The sequence below is a fragment of the Megalops cyprinoides genome, chromosome 4, assembly GCF_013368585.1.
Source record: "Megalops cyprinoides isolate fMegCyp1 chromosome 4, fMegCyp1.pri, whole genome shotgun sequence".
Classification (NCBI taxonomy): domain Eukaryota; kingdom Metazoa; phylum Chordata; class Actinopteri; order Elopiformes; family Megalopidae; genus Megalops; species Megalops cyprinoides.
In genome coordinates this window covers 17,889,778-17,902,292 of record NC_050586.1, presented here as the reverse complement: position 1 = coordinate 17,902,292, position 12,515 = coordinate 17,889,778, and the positions used below count along the sequence as shown (strand labels likewise).

The following is a 12,515-nucleotide window of genomic DNA, read 5'->3' as shown; positions in this document are numbered from 1 at the left end:
TCACTGCTTAAAATGGAGGGTGCAGCTGCTGTAGCCCACAGCTGAACTGAGAGGGTTGCATCCGCTGTAAGTAATGCATAAATCATAATGTTTCATATTTTTGGTATATTTGTAAGTTATTTAATTCATTTACCAACAGTATGAAAACATGATTGCAGTAAAAAGTAGCGCTAGAAATTAGAGCTGGCAGTGTAATTCTTTCATGGCTCATCTGTCAATTGGAAACATAGATCCACTGAAACTTTATTTGACAACTACTTTGTCAAAACGGATTGCCTTTAAAAAATAAGTTCAATACTGCAATGTCATGTGTATGTAGAATGGCATCCTTGCAGGAGGCACCCAGCCCCCTCCCCACATCTGTTATTTTTGAATTTTTACTGGTGTGACCTAGGGGAGATGTTCAGTGCATAAGTTAACTTTAATAGCCCCCAAACCCTACCTCACTCTACCCTAATGGTTATTGATGAAATCTAAATTGCTGATTATCCTTTTCGTAGACAGTTATGCAGGACAATATGTATTGCTCAAACTTTCTGCAGCTTACCTCCACCAGCCCAGGTTCGAAGTCTGTTGGCAAATTAAGTTATCCACAAGTCTCTCAAAGTCTGTTGGTTTTTATGCTGTGAACGTCTGGAAAAAGTCTTTTCTAGAAATTTGCATCTGCACCTGCATTCAGTTGCATCAAAGAAGGATAGCAGTTAGCTAACTAAAACTGTCCAGCTAAATGCACAGTATGTAGGGCCAAATGAATTCAGTTTTATTACTGTAAATTTTTGAGGGATGTTTTCTTGGTTTTAAAAACCACCTTTCCCATTTTCATTGTAAAAATGTCCAGAATTTCATGTTTTTAACAAATAATTGAAAAAAAAAACACACGGCATTTTGACTTCAGTTATTTATTGAAGTGCTTAAACTGAGAAAAGAATAATTCATATTAACAATGGAATGGAAATTAAAAAAATGACATAGTTCTGTATGTTCAATGGACCATACCTATTTTTCCTGCAGTCTTAAAGATGCAAATTTAAATGTGTCTATCAAAATGTATGGAACAGTGAACCTCTGATTCATAAAAATAACTGTGGTATTCATCTTCCCTGTACCTTGTAGACAAGACTGTATTTCTGAGTTTCTTTGCTGCTTTCTCTGGAGCTTCTTTTATACATAATATGAGTTAATAGCCAGCGTGGAATATATGCTCTAGCTGTGCAGCTCAAGTGAATATGTCTGCATTGTGGCATATTGCCACACTGCTGCTAAGTTACTGAGCACTCCGTCACAGATCCGCGCTCTACTTCTCTAAGCAGGGTCAGAGATTGCTTTGTCAGGGGGCATTCAGGATTTACAACGTGTTTGTGACATTTACCAGATGGAATTTTGTGGTGACTTGACAAATTCCATAATAAATCACAGAATCCTCCATTTTCATGTGTGGTATTCATTTGGCCCTAAGTACAGTAGTCACAAGTAGCAAACTTGTCATAACAAGACAATCTAAATAGCTAGCTAAAAAGGTTTTTGTGTGTAAGTTTATTACAATGAGAAGTCATTATATGCAGGTTTGAAAAGTAAAGTTTTCAAAAGGCTGGAATCATTCACTTCAGGTCAGAAAATATTGACCATCCCAGCTTCTGTACAACTTGAATATTCACAAACAGGAATGCACATCGACATTAGTCTACCCTAAAAATGGAAAACTGTAAAAAGACTTTCCTCAGCAATGAACCATTGAGTTTTAAAGTATTGAACTGAGTTTTCGTACCTCAGCAACAGATCTTTGTTTTAGTTAAGTGTCTTTCATATGAGGTATGCTTATGTGCTTTTAAATTAACAAAAAAGTTTTATATTTTTGCACGGACAAACAGGTTAAATCATGATATGATATCTTAAAGATTTTGGAAAAGGATAACATACTACTGTGGTATCTTGTAGGCAACGCGAAACATGTACATTTAAATACATTGCCATTGAGCTAAGGTAAGGTAAAGGTCAGTTTACTTTTTTGTTTTTACTGCCATCGAGAGAAAGCCAGGGGATCATTATGATTATCTTGCTGCTTGTGAGTGAGTGACATGTTGTATGCCCTCTAAATATCAGTCATTTAAACTTCAAAGAGTGGGTGAATGTAGAAAAATGACCAATTGGGTGCTGATCTCCATTAGGGAAACAGTACACGTGGGCCCAGTGTCCCACTGACACATGGGACACAGTGGCTTGGAGGAGACCCCCCCCCCCCCCCCAATAATTCAGGGTCTTAATGTACAAAACTGCATAGCACAGTGAGGGTCATACTTTTTACATAGTGTAACTTTAAAGCTCAGAGGCAAGATTCTAATGCTGCTATCAGAAAGGAGTATCCAGCCCAGTTTGGTATTTAGCACATGTGGTACACAGGTAAGTGGGAATACTTATTTAATGAGGAAAAGGTGAGAGATAGGTGTGACTCAGCACCTCCCAATCAGGGTGCCTGCCACATTACCTTGAGAGGTTCGAACCAGATCCAAAGCACAGTCACTTACACTGGTAGTCGGAAGTGGTGCGGACCTAGAATATAGGCATACTTCATTTTGTATGTTAAAGTAGAGCTTTAACTTTAATCGTCCATTTATGTTCAATAATGGGAAAAAAAGAAAAAAGCATCTCAAAAATCAGAGTTCACTGCATTTAACTTAAGTGTCTGGTTCAGTGTGTGGTCAGTTATTTGGCACATTTAAACAACTACCAAAAAGTGACCAAATCAAAATAAATATAGCTTCAATATATGCTGCTATTCACCACAGCCAGTATTAAAATTAAAATTCAGTGATTAAAGCAGTGAGTTTACTGTTAATTTATCATTATGATGGTAAATATATTCACCCTCATGGGGTATTTCTAATTCATATTAATATTTCATTTATTATTATGTGCATTTTTGGACTTGTGGAACTTATTTATGTTAATACAGAACTATTTCTCAATATGAGAGACATATAAGTGATAACAAGGAAAAGAATACACAGTGATTGCAGACGTATAAAAATATGGAATATAAAACCAGAATGATTATCTTTATTCAACAAGTTTTCATTCTTGTTATTTGTTCATCTTCTTGCATCCTACTTGCAGAATATTTGAGTGAGTGACATTATTCTTTGTAACCTACACTGGATATAGATAAACTGGACCCACTTAAAATTCACATAAATGGCACTGTTGAGCAATGATGCAGGCAACAGTACCTAAGTGTTGTCAATGGCACTGAAGAATCAAGCGATTTCATACTTGCCTAGAAACTCCTGATTAGTTTGCTCTGGCTTGCTGGTTATTAAAGGAAATTTACACTATGCAGAAGTTTTCCTGACCTGAGCCTGAAAAGGCAAAAATGACAGCTGCTTGGGAAACACCTATGAACAATAGCTGCTGGAAAAGGACAAAAGGACTGTTCTTGTAGAGGGAGGTACATTCTTTAGGTTCTTTAGGTTCCATAGAACACCTATTAGAGAGAAGGGTTTGTGAAGGTCTGTGATCATGTAAAGAGATTGATCATCTTACTTGGTATCACAGGTTCTCTTCAGCTCTGAGATAGTAACACTGTATTGATCACAGTGCATAACTTGTATGAATTACTTGTATTTGTACTTTTGCTCATAATAACCCCCTGTAATTGCAAGTGTGTACATAGGTTAAGCGCAAGTTGGTTTGTAATGTAAGAGGTTTGTGGAACTGTGAAAATGAAAAACCAGAATGAAGTCACATTCCTTTCACAGTGTGATGACTATACACATCTACCAACAGTAGACAGTATAAATGTCTGGTACTTTAAGTTGTTTGAGGTAATGGCAACCTGGCAGAGAAAATGCTACATAAATAGGGCATACAACGATTAATTAAATGATACACCACGCTTGATTGTTTTATTACATGCTCTCTATTACCTTAATTTGTTTGCCATTGTTTTAGTTTCATTACAAACTAAGGAATGTATTTATACAGTGTAGGGTTTACTTTAGTTTGTAATTTAGTTATTTCAAGGAGCATTTTTACCTACTAGCAGATTTTGGTATTTGGGTACAGCAAGCTATGACAGCTGCCATACCTTATGTCTTAGTACATCTGAAACAAAATGATCCTTGCAGCAAAACTTATGTTTTCTCAGACAATACACACAGTATTCACTCAGTCAGACACACTGTGTCAGAACTGCAGTTTAAACAATTGCAGAGTGTGTTTTAGGGAATAATGCCTGGAAATTATTTTCTCGTTAATAGTTAATCAATATTTTATTATTGTCAAGTAATGTAATTTTTATTTTAACAAGCTAGATGTGTTACCATGACTGGTACATTCAACAGACACCACTGTTAATAATAAGTATTGTATACTTATGTGCTGATGATGATGATGTGCTGCTGTAATTAGGGTAATCTAAACTATCTTAAGTTGTGCTTTAATGGTACTGGCAGAGGAGTATCGTGAAAGTGTGATCCTGATGTTAGTCCAGTTTTTTCTTAGAGTTTCTACTGTTAGTGTTAATTTAAATGTAAGTTAAATTGAATGAAATGATGGCACAAAATGTTATGTAGATCATGTCATTTTAAATTGTGTGTTGTCACTGTGGTATGGTTGGTATTGCATTCTACTTGGATGCTGATCGAATGGACCCCCAGATGGCGGCAGATGACATAGTTAATGGTCCTTACATCAGGTTTCAATTGATGTGACCTCAGCTGACAGCCAGTTGGAAGTTACCCCACAGTACGCTGGACTCACCCAGTAGTATATAAGGACAAGGCAGCTGTCACCTTTACAGCATCAGGAAGGGCATGTGGACAAGGGAGCTGGTTCAATCACTGGGTTTACCACAGGAATTGGCCACCACAGCTGCTCTGGATGTGCCTCCTCAGAAATCAAGAGCAAAATCATGTGGAGTGTTGTACGCACTGCCTTCACGTTTGTCTTCCCCTGAGGATCAAATGCATATTCCATTACTAGTTGGTTGTCTACTACAGCTGTTTTGTTTGCATTCACCCCCTATCTCTCTTGTTGTTGTGGGGCAGATATGTCAGAAACCTAAGCATTTTGTGCTTGGCTGTCAGTATTATAGCATTCAGACTATTTGTTGGGTTAATTATTGCCATTCATATAGGAGTTGGAATCAAGTAGTGTGATGAGGCTGATTGATTGATTGAATTCATAATGTTACAGGCCATGCAGGACAGCCAATCTTTATTTTTTTCTTTCATGTTTGTTCAGGGATTAAATGCATAGTAAAGACTTTTAAACTCTGGTTTAAAAGCAACCAACACTTTCATTGAAATTGCTGATTAAATGTTGATTACCAACAAATGTTTTTCCTCATTTATCATAGTTCACCATTTTATGATAAAATTCCCTCTATCATATATCAGTGGCTTTTTGCCAGATCTCAGGTGGAGCACAGTCAAAGAGTGAGCTCTGATGTTGCAAATTGCCACTGTGTCCAGCATATTTGCAATTATGGTGGGAATTTTGCCCCAATACACTGGGCAAAGCCCTCATGCAAACGGGAGGAAAATTGCTGCAGTTGCAATTTTTGCTGACTGTGCTGACATAAAATTACCAAACACAACTGCTCCAGCTGCACTTACTGATTGCACTGTGCTTTTGTACTAAAAATGAGTGCTTTATCTACTTGTGTGTCCTCTTTCTTCACAAATGAAACAATGGTGAAAAGGATTTTTGAAGTAATTTCAGTGAGTTTTCAAAAAGTCGTTTTTTGGCTCAAGAACCTTTTGCCTGAGGGAGGAGGGTCATCATCCTAAAAATGTGCCTGCATTATATAGTATAAAGATTAGTTATACAGAATGAGTAGTATTCAGTTTAGGATACATATTAAAACATATGTCAAGTGAGTAAGTATGTATTAACTGGTCCATCAAAGTAAAGGTCTAGACCAAGATGAAATCTAATGGCAATGTGCTTAACTTAAACTAACAAATTTATGCAAGTGTTTTTTGATATGTACATAACACATCAAGGTTAGGGATCAGTAGACTTAAGAAAAAAGGCAAGGAATTGAAATCTTCCATACTGTATCATTTGTATCATGCAGCTAATCAAATTCTGTGCCATTGGGGAATTTTGAAAGTGATATCCTTGAGTTTTTTCTTTGAAAGATGAACGACTTTCTGGTGAGGAACACTTTCTCACAACTACTGCTTATGGGATAGAAAATCCGCTGTAACCATTTCATCGGAGAAACAGATGCTTTTTTTCCATGTGTTGATTTATTTATGTCTATGTGTGCATGTATGTATTTATTTATTCATATATGCAGGCTTGTATTTGTTTACTCTTTTGGGTTGATAACCAGGTCTCAATGGGGAGGAGAACATATCCTTTTACAGCAGCTTACCTTATTTTTCATTAATTTTTTATTACTACTTGCCCCAAACTAAACTATTTTTTTTTTGTTTCCTTCATAAGTAGCATCCATCAGACATTATTGTATGAGTGTTTTGAACCCCTCGTCTTATAAACCTTGCCACCAGCAAACTCAGTAGTATTCAGTATATTCAACTGATTATAGTGTTTTATGCTAATTAATGTTTATATGTGATCTATAATTTACATGGGAAACACTGAAATAGTGAATCCTGCATCAAATCAAAGCAGAAAACTCTTGACATCTAAAAGGCCTCAAGCAATATGGATTTGCAGTAAATTATTATTTACTATTATTATTTTTATTAAATGATTGATGAAGGAGCTGGAGTTGGCACCAACTGTGAAACACACCTTAAAATTGTCCAGTAAAAATAACCAGTGACATTATCCTTAATTTTAGTGGCCCAACAATGTTATGCTCCCTATGAAATGTTTAGTTTCGCAGATGATGATCATATCATTTTTTCCCTTTGATTTTAGTGTGCTTGTCAATTGGTGAATTGAAAGAATGTGCATTAAATGTCCCTAATTACACTTATTTGCGCTTTCATTTACACCCATGAGCCAAAACATTATGACCACTCACAGGTGAACTGAATAATGTTGATCATCTCCAAACAAGGGCACATGTCAAGGTCTGGGTAGATTAGATGGTAAGCAAACAATCAGTTCTCATAGTCAACGTGTTGGATGCAGGAGAAATGGGCAGGAGTAAAGAACTGAGCGAATTTGACAAGGGCCAAATTGTTATGACCATACGACTGGGTCAGAGCATCTCTGAAATGGCAAGGCTTATGGGGTGCTCCCAGTCAGCAGTGGTGAGTACCTGCTGACAGTGGTCTGAGGAGGGACAAACCACAAACCGGCGACAGGGTGTTGGGTGCCCAAGGCTCATCGATGTGCGAGGGCAATGAAGGCTATCCCGTCTGGTCCAAAACGACAGAAGGTCTACTGTGGCACAAGTCAGAGACAATTTTAATGATGGTTACGGGAGGAATGTGTCACAACACACAGTGCATCGCACTGTTCTGCATATGGGGCTGCGTAGCCGCAGACTGGTCAGAGTGCCCATGATGACCCACCGTCAGAAGCGCCTACAATGGGCACCCAAGCGTTGGAAATGGACCTTGGAGCAGTGGAAGAAGGTCACCTGGTCCGATGAGTCCTGTTTTCTTTTAGATGATTTGGATGGCCATGTACGTGTGCGCCGTTTACCTGGGGAACTGATGGCACCAGGATGCACTGTGGGAAGACAACAAGCCAGTGGAGGGAGCGTGATACTCTGGGCAGTATTCTGCTGGGAAGCCCTGGGCCATTCATGTGGACGTCAATTTGACACGTGTCAGCTACCTAAACATTGTTGAAGACCAGGTACACCCCTTCATGGCAATGGTATTCCCTGATGGCAGTGGCCTCTTTCAGCAGGATAATGCGCCCTGCCACACTGCACACATCGTTCGGGAATGGTTTGAGGAACATGATGAAGTGTTCAAGGTGTTGCCCTGGCCTCCAAATTCTCCAAATGTCAATGTGATTGAGCATCTGTGGGATGTGCTGGACCGACAAGTCCGATCCACGGAGTCTCGCAACTTACAGGACTTGAAGGATCTGCTGCTAATGTTTTGGTGCCAGATACCACAAGACACCTTCAGGGGTCTTGTAGAGTCCATGCCTCTGCGGGTTGGCACTGTTTTGGCGGCACATGGAGGACCAACAGCATATTAGGCAGGTGGTCATAATGTTTTGGTTCATTGGTATAATTATTTTCTAGGCTGTTTTTTGCCGCCACTGTCTACCACAGCTTTTAGTACTTTTGATTTTTCTGTTCATTCGTATGTTTGCTGTTTTCTGTGTGAGACCTGGTTTGAACTGTTGATCTGAACTGAGTTGCATTTTGTGGGACGTCATAATAAAGATAGGATGTGTAAATCACCAGGTTTCATCAGGTTTCCTTTTAATAAGTGTTTATTTACTGGTAGGTCCCAATCTGCCTCATCATACTAAGGAACACCCCCTAGTGTTTAGGGCATGTGACTCTGAGCACACAAAATGAGGGCTGAAGCTGGTTTTATTTTCTTATAGACCTGCTATTTGTGCCTCTCAGCCTTAATTGGTCTGGAAAAAGACTGAATTCATTGTGATGTGTCTGATTGTGATATTCTGATTTAGATAGTCAGATTAAATATTTACCTGGTAGCTGAAGGTCTGTTTGTTGCCATTTGTCTTTATTTTAGGAATGGTCGGCATGCTAACACATTTTTTTTTCTGTCCATCTAGTGGCTGTAGTTGCTCATTACAATTTCTGACATAGCAGTGAAGTCTCATTGACATTTAGTGATTCTATTACCACAGCAGATATAATACAAATGAAACAGGAAAACAAATGAAGTAGGACACATGGAGTAAAACATAGATATGGGAAAAAACTGCCTGTATGGATTAAGTGCTTACGTGTAGTAGGGGCTCAGCTATGTGAATTAGTTGAGCTTAAGTGCATTCGAGTGTAAAGGCTAGTTAAAAAGAACAAGGAATTACAATCAGGAATTAAGCTCTGGGCCTGCTGAGGGCAGCATTGGTTTGTTGTGTTGTAGAGTGTGTGTGTGTGCATGTGTGTGTGTGTATGTGTGTGTATGTGTATGTGTGTGTGTGTGTGTGTGTGTGTGTTGGGGGGGGGTGTGTATCCCAGACCTAAAACATGGATTTCGCTGTGTTTACAGGGCAAGCTGGTGAAGTACTTCAGCCGGCAGCTGTCCTGCAAGCGGAAGGTGGCCTTACAGGAGCGCAACGCTGAGCTGGAGGAATTCCCCCACCTGGCCCACTGGCTGCGCATCGTCAACATGAGGAAGGAGGTCATGGAGGTTCGCTGCACTTTGTGCATTTTTATGGGTGTCAGTACAGTATATGTGTGGTCTCCACCGGAATACTGAAATGGCTTGAAGCATTAACAAAGATAATAATAGTAATAATAATAATAATAATTTTATTATTACTCATTACTGTTATTTTATTGTTGTCATTATTATTACATAACCTCTAATGTTGATAAAGAAAAAAATGGTAAAGACGTTGGTTTAAACAAATATTGATGTCACTAGAAAAAATGATACAACCCAGTTTCATGCATGTAAAAGGACATCAGTGTGGTGAATTTGTAAATCTTTTGTGGACTTTCATTTAGAAAATGTGCTGCCTCTGAAACCTGTGTGAGCCACAGTGAGCTAAATAAGAACAATTAGTTGTAGATGCTGCAAGGAATTAGTTTGCTATATATATGGTCAGATAGTGTTGGGCTGAAAGTGGACCTTGTGGAAAGTGGAATTTGACCTTATATTTGTAAATGTTTATCCTAGACAACACACCCTGGCTGTGGTTCAAGCTGAAACCTAGCTGTAAGAACAGGATCAAAATTAATTATTACCACTTGTTTTAGATAACATCCTTCCTCTTGATGTGCAGCTGTTGTGCTAGGAACTGTTGTTCCTAAGAGCTGCTGTACACATCGTTCTATTAAGCCTTTTTAGATTGGTCATCAGCCATGTGTTGGATATTACAAAATTTCTTCTACCAGTCTATCCTTATGTCTGTGTCTCGGTTTAGACATTGCTGGCATTCTTACCATGCATTCTGTTAAAATCATTTTCTGCTTTTAAAATATCTTATATTATGAGCTTTGGTCACTGTATCTGACAAACTTTCAGAGTACCTCTAATAGGTAGGAGGTATGTTGCTGTGTTAGTAAGTATACCATGTATAAATTATTTAAGGTGTCTGGATCATAATTTAACCTGAGCTTCATTCAGATCAAATTTTTTGACCCACTGGCTCCTCACAAATACCCGAATTGATGCTGAAAGAATTTTTCTGTCATTCTACATTGTCTTTTATAATACCCAGCTGAAATAGCCATAACACCTTTGATATATGGTCAGAGCTTCATTCTAACTCATTCCTGTTGAATAACTGATGTAGTGCTACTCATAGGAACCTGATGACCATCTTTCTGAAAGGTATTTTATTTTGCTGTACTTTTTTGCCTGACTTCCTCCCCATCCTTTCTCCATTCTGTTTGATTCCAGGAAATCGGCCCAGGTCAGCTGACCCTGGAGGAGCTGCTGGAGATGAACGACGAGCAGGTGTGTGAGACTGTGCAGAAGTTTGGTGCCAACGCGGAGGAGTGTGCTCGGCTCAACGCTGCCCTCTCCTGTCTGCGCAGCGTCCACAAATCAGGTGAGCAGCCGTGCATCGGCCAAGCAACACACGGCAGGATGAAGGAACAATCGAGATGCACTTGGAAGGGCTGTCCTGGAAGGAATGTCCTGCATTGTGTCAGTCCAGAATGACCTGTTGTATAGATCCTAGACTTGCCCCTTCAAGGTGGATAAACACATGGTTTCCTGACACTAATGCCCTTAATCGTCATTCTGCTGGCAACTTGACATGCATGAGTGGTTGTTAGTATTTATTGGAAGATCAACCTGTATGAAATCTGTCAAAAATGTACCCATTTTGACATTAACAAAACTTTAAAAGTACTCTCATGTCATTCTGCAATATGAAGTTATATTTTGAATATAGTGTTAGTAGCTCCATGGATAGATCACTACATACCCTCTTCAGAATGCATGCAGAGTAATTCCAGCCAATGTAGAAAACATCAATTTTCTTTGACAAAAATTATTTGCAAAAGTATGTATCTATGCACATAAAATCTTGTTAATTTAGGTGCTTATTTTGCAGCTATTACTTTGAGGATATATTTATACACCCATCTACTGGTCCTACTGGAATATTACTCATATGATTTTCCATTAGTATCAGCGCTGTAAGATGGCAGAAAATTATTTAATTTGCAAGAATCTGCTTAAACCTTTCAACTCTGTGTTGTGCCTTTGACAATGACAATAATATCATACAATTAACGGAAGATTATGACAGCGTTCAAAATGACAAAACTTCTAAAAATGGAAAATCCACAATGTTGCTAATTTTCAGCTTATTAAAGCCAAACTAAATAAATATTCCCGTATGTTTATGTTCTCCTTTTTTCTGTTGTATTTATAGAAAGAGTTAAGTCCCACATGTGTAACATTTTTCCTGCAAAAGAGCTGACAGCTTATGAATGAATATTCATTACATCATCAACAATGATGCTTTCAGCAGTTCTGAGTGAAATATTTGTCATGTCACTAACGTTCGTAATGAATGCCGAAGATTTAAGTGAGGCAGACAGTGCTTGTGTCTTGAGAGATGTGTTGTTAATAAGATGTACGCTTGTATGAAAGTCATCTCAGAGATCTAGCTTCTGATGTGTAGAAACACTTGTTATCCAAATGTACATTTTAACAGTGTATTAGATGTTTATAAAGTAGACAGAAAATTATTTCCAAATGCTATTTTTTTTTTCATTTTTTTAAAAAAAATTCAAAATGCATGCGGTCTTCCATTTGTCACTATCTGAGAAAAGTTGATTAAAAAGCTGCTATGAAAGTTTGGATTCACATGCCATTTAGAGAGGCCGGGGAATATGTGGGTATGTTTGGTTATTCAAAAATGGCTGTCTAACATGCAACACTCAAAAAACGATTGATACAGGTTTTAAAATGTAAAAACTAATGCATAGCTCTGCAAGCTCCCATTCTAATGAGTTTCCCATTAGTTTTCCCCATTTAATTCTAATTTTCTGCAAGGCAAGATAGGGAAAAATAATGTCATCAGTACTCTGTGCCCAAGTACTCATGCCTGTTTGAAATGGATTAATCAAATATATAAACTGTTATTCATATCCCTAGTACAAATAGTTATGTCTTTAAATAAAATTCCCTATATGATAATATGATAATTTGCTTTGAAATGTGATGGCTAAAAAGTCAGATAATTGCCCCACAGGTTATTGTATGACCCTTCACTAAATAAACAAAATGTTAAAATTTCACAGTGAACATCAAGCATGACTTTTTTGTTTAATATATTTTCTGTCTATCAGTAGCTTCATGCATGATGTCTATAGTAGGATGATAATGATGATGATGAATGAACTTTATTGTACTTTTCAGGAATTTGTTTTGCAGTTGTGTCTCCGTGCAAGTGTGTACATTACTGGCTAC

At 38.0% G+C, this 12,515-nt stretch overlaps 1 protein-coding gene across 3 annotated transcripts in view; it reads left to right on the top strand.

Annotated features, from left to right (window-relative positions):
* The window catches only part of ksr2 (kinase suppressor of ras 2), a 96,227-nt gene that overhangs the window by 10,279 nt on the left and 73,433 nt on the right, over positions 1-12,515 (top strand). For all 3 annotated transcript variants that reach the window (XM_036525972.1, XM_036525973.1, XM_036525971.1), the window contains exons 2-3: positions 9,129-9,269; positions 10,488-10,638. In XM_036525972.1, coding sequence (XP_036381865.1) covers positions 9,129-9,269; positions 10,488-10,638 — 292 coding nt within the window. The remainder of the gene's footprint in view (positions 1-9,128; positions 9,270-10,487; positions 10,639-12,515) is intronic.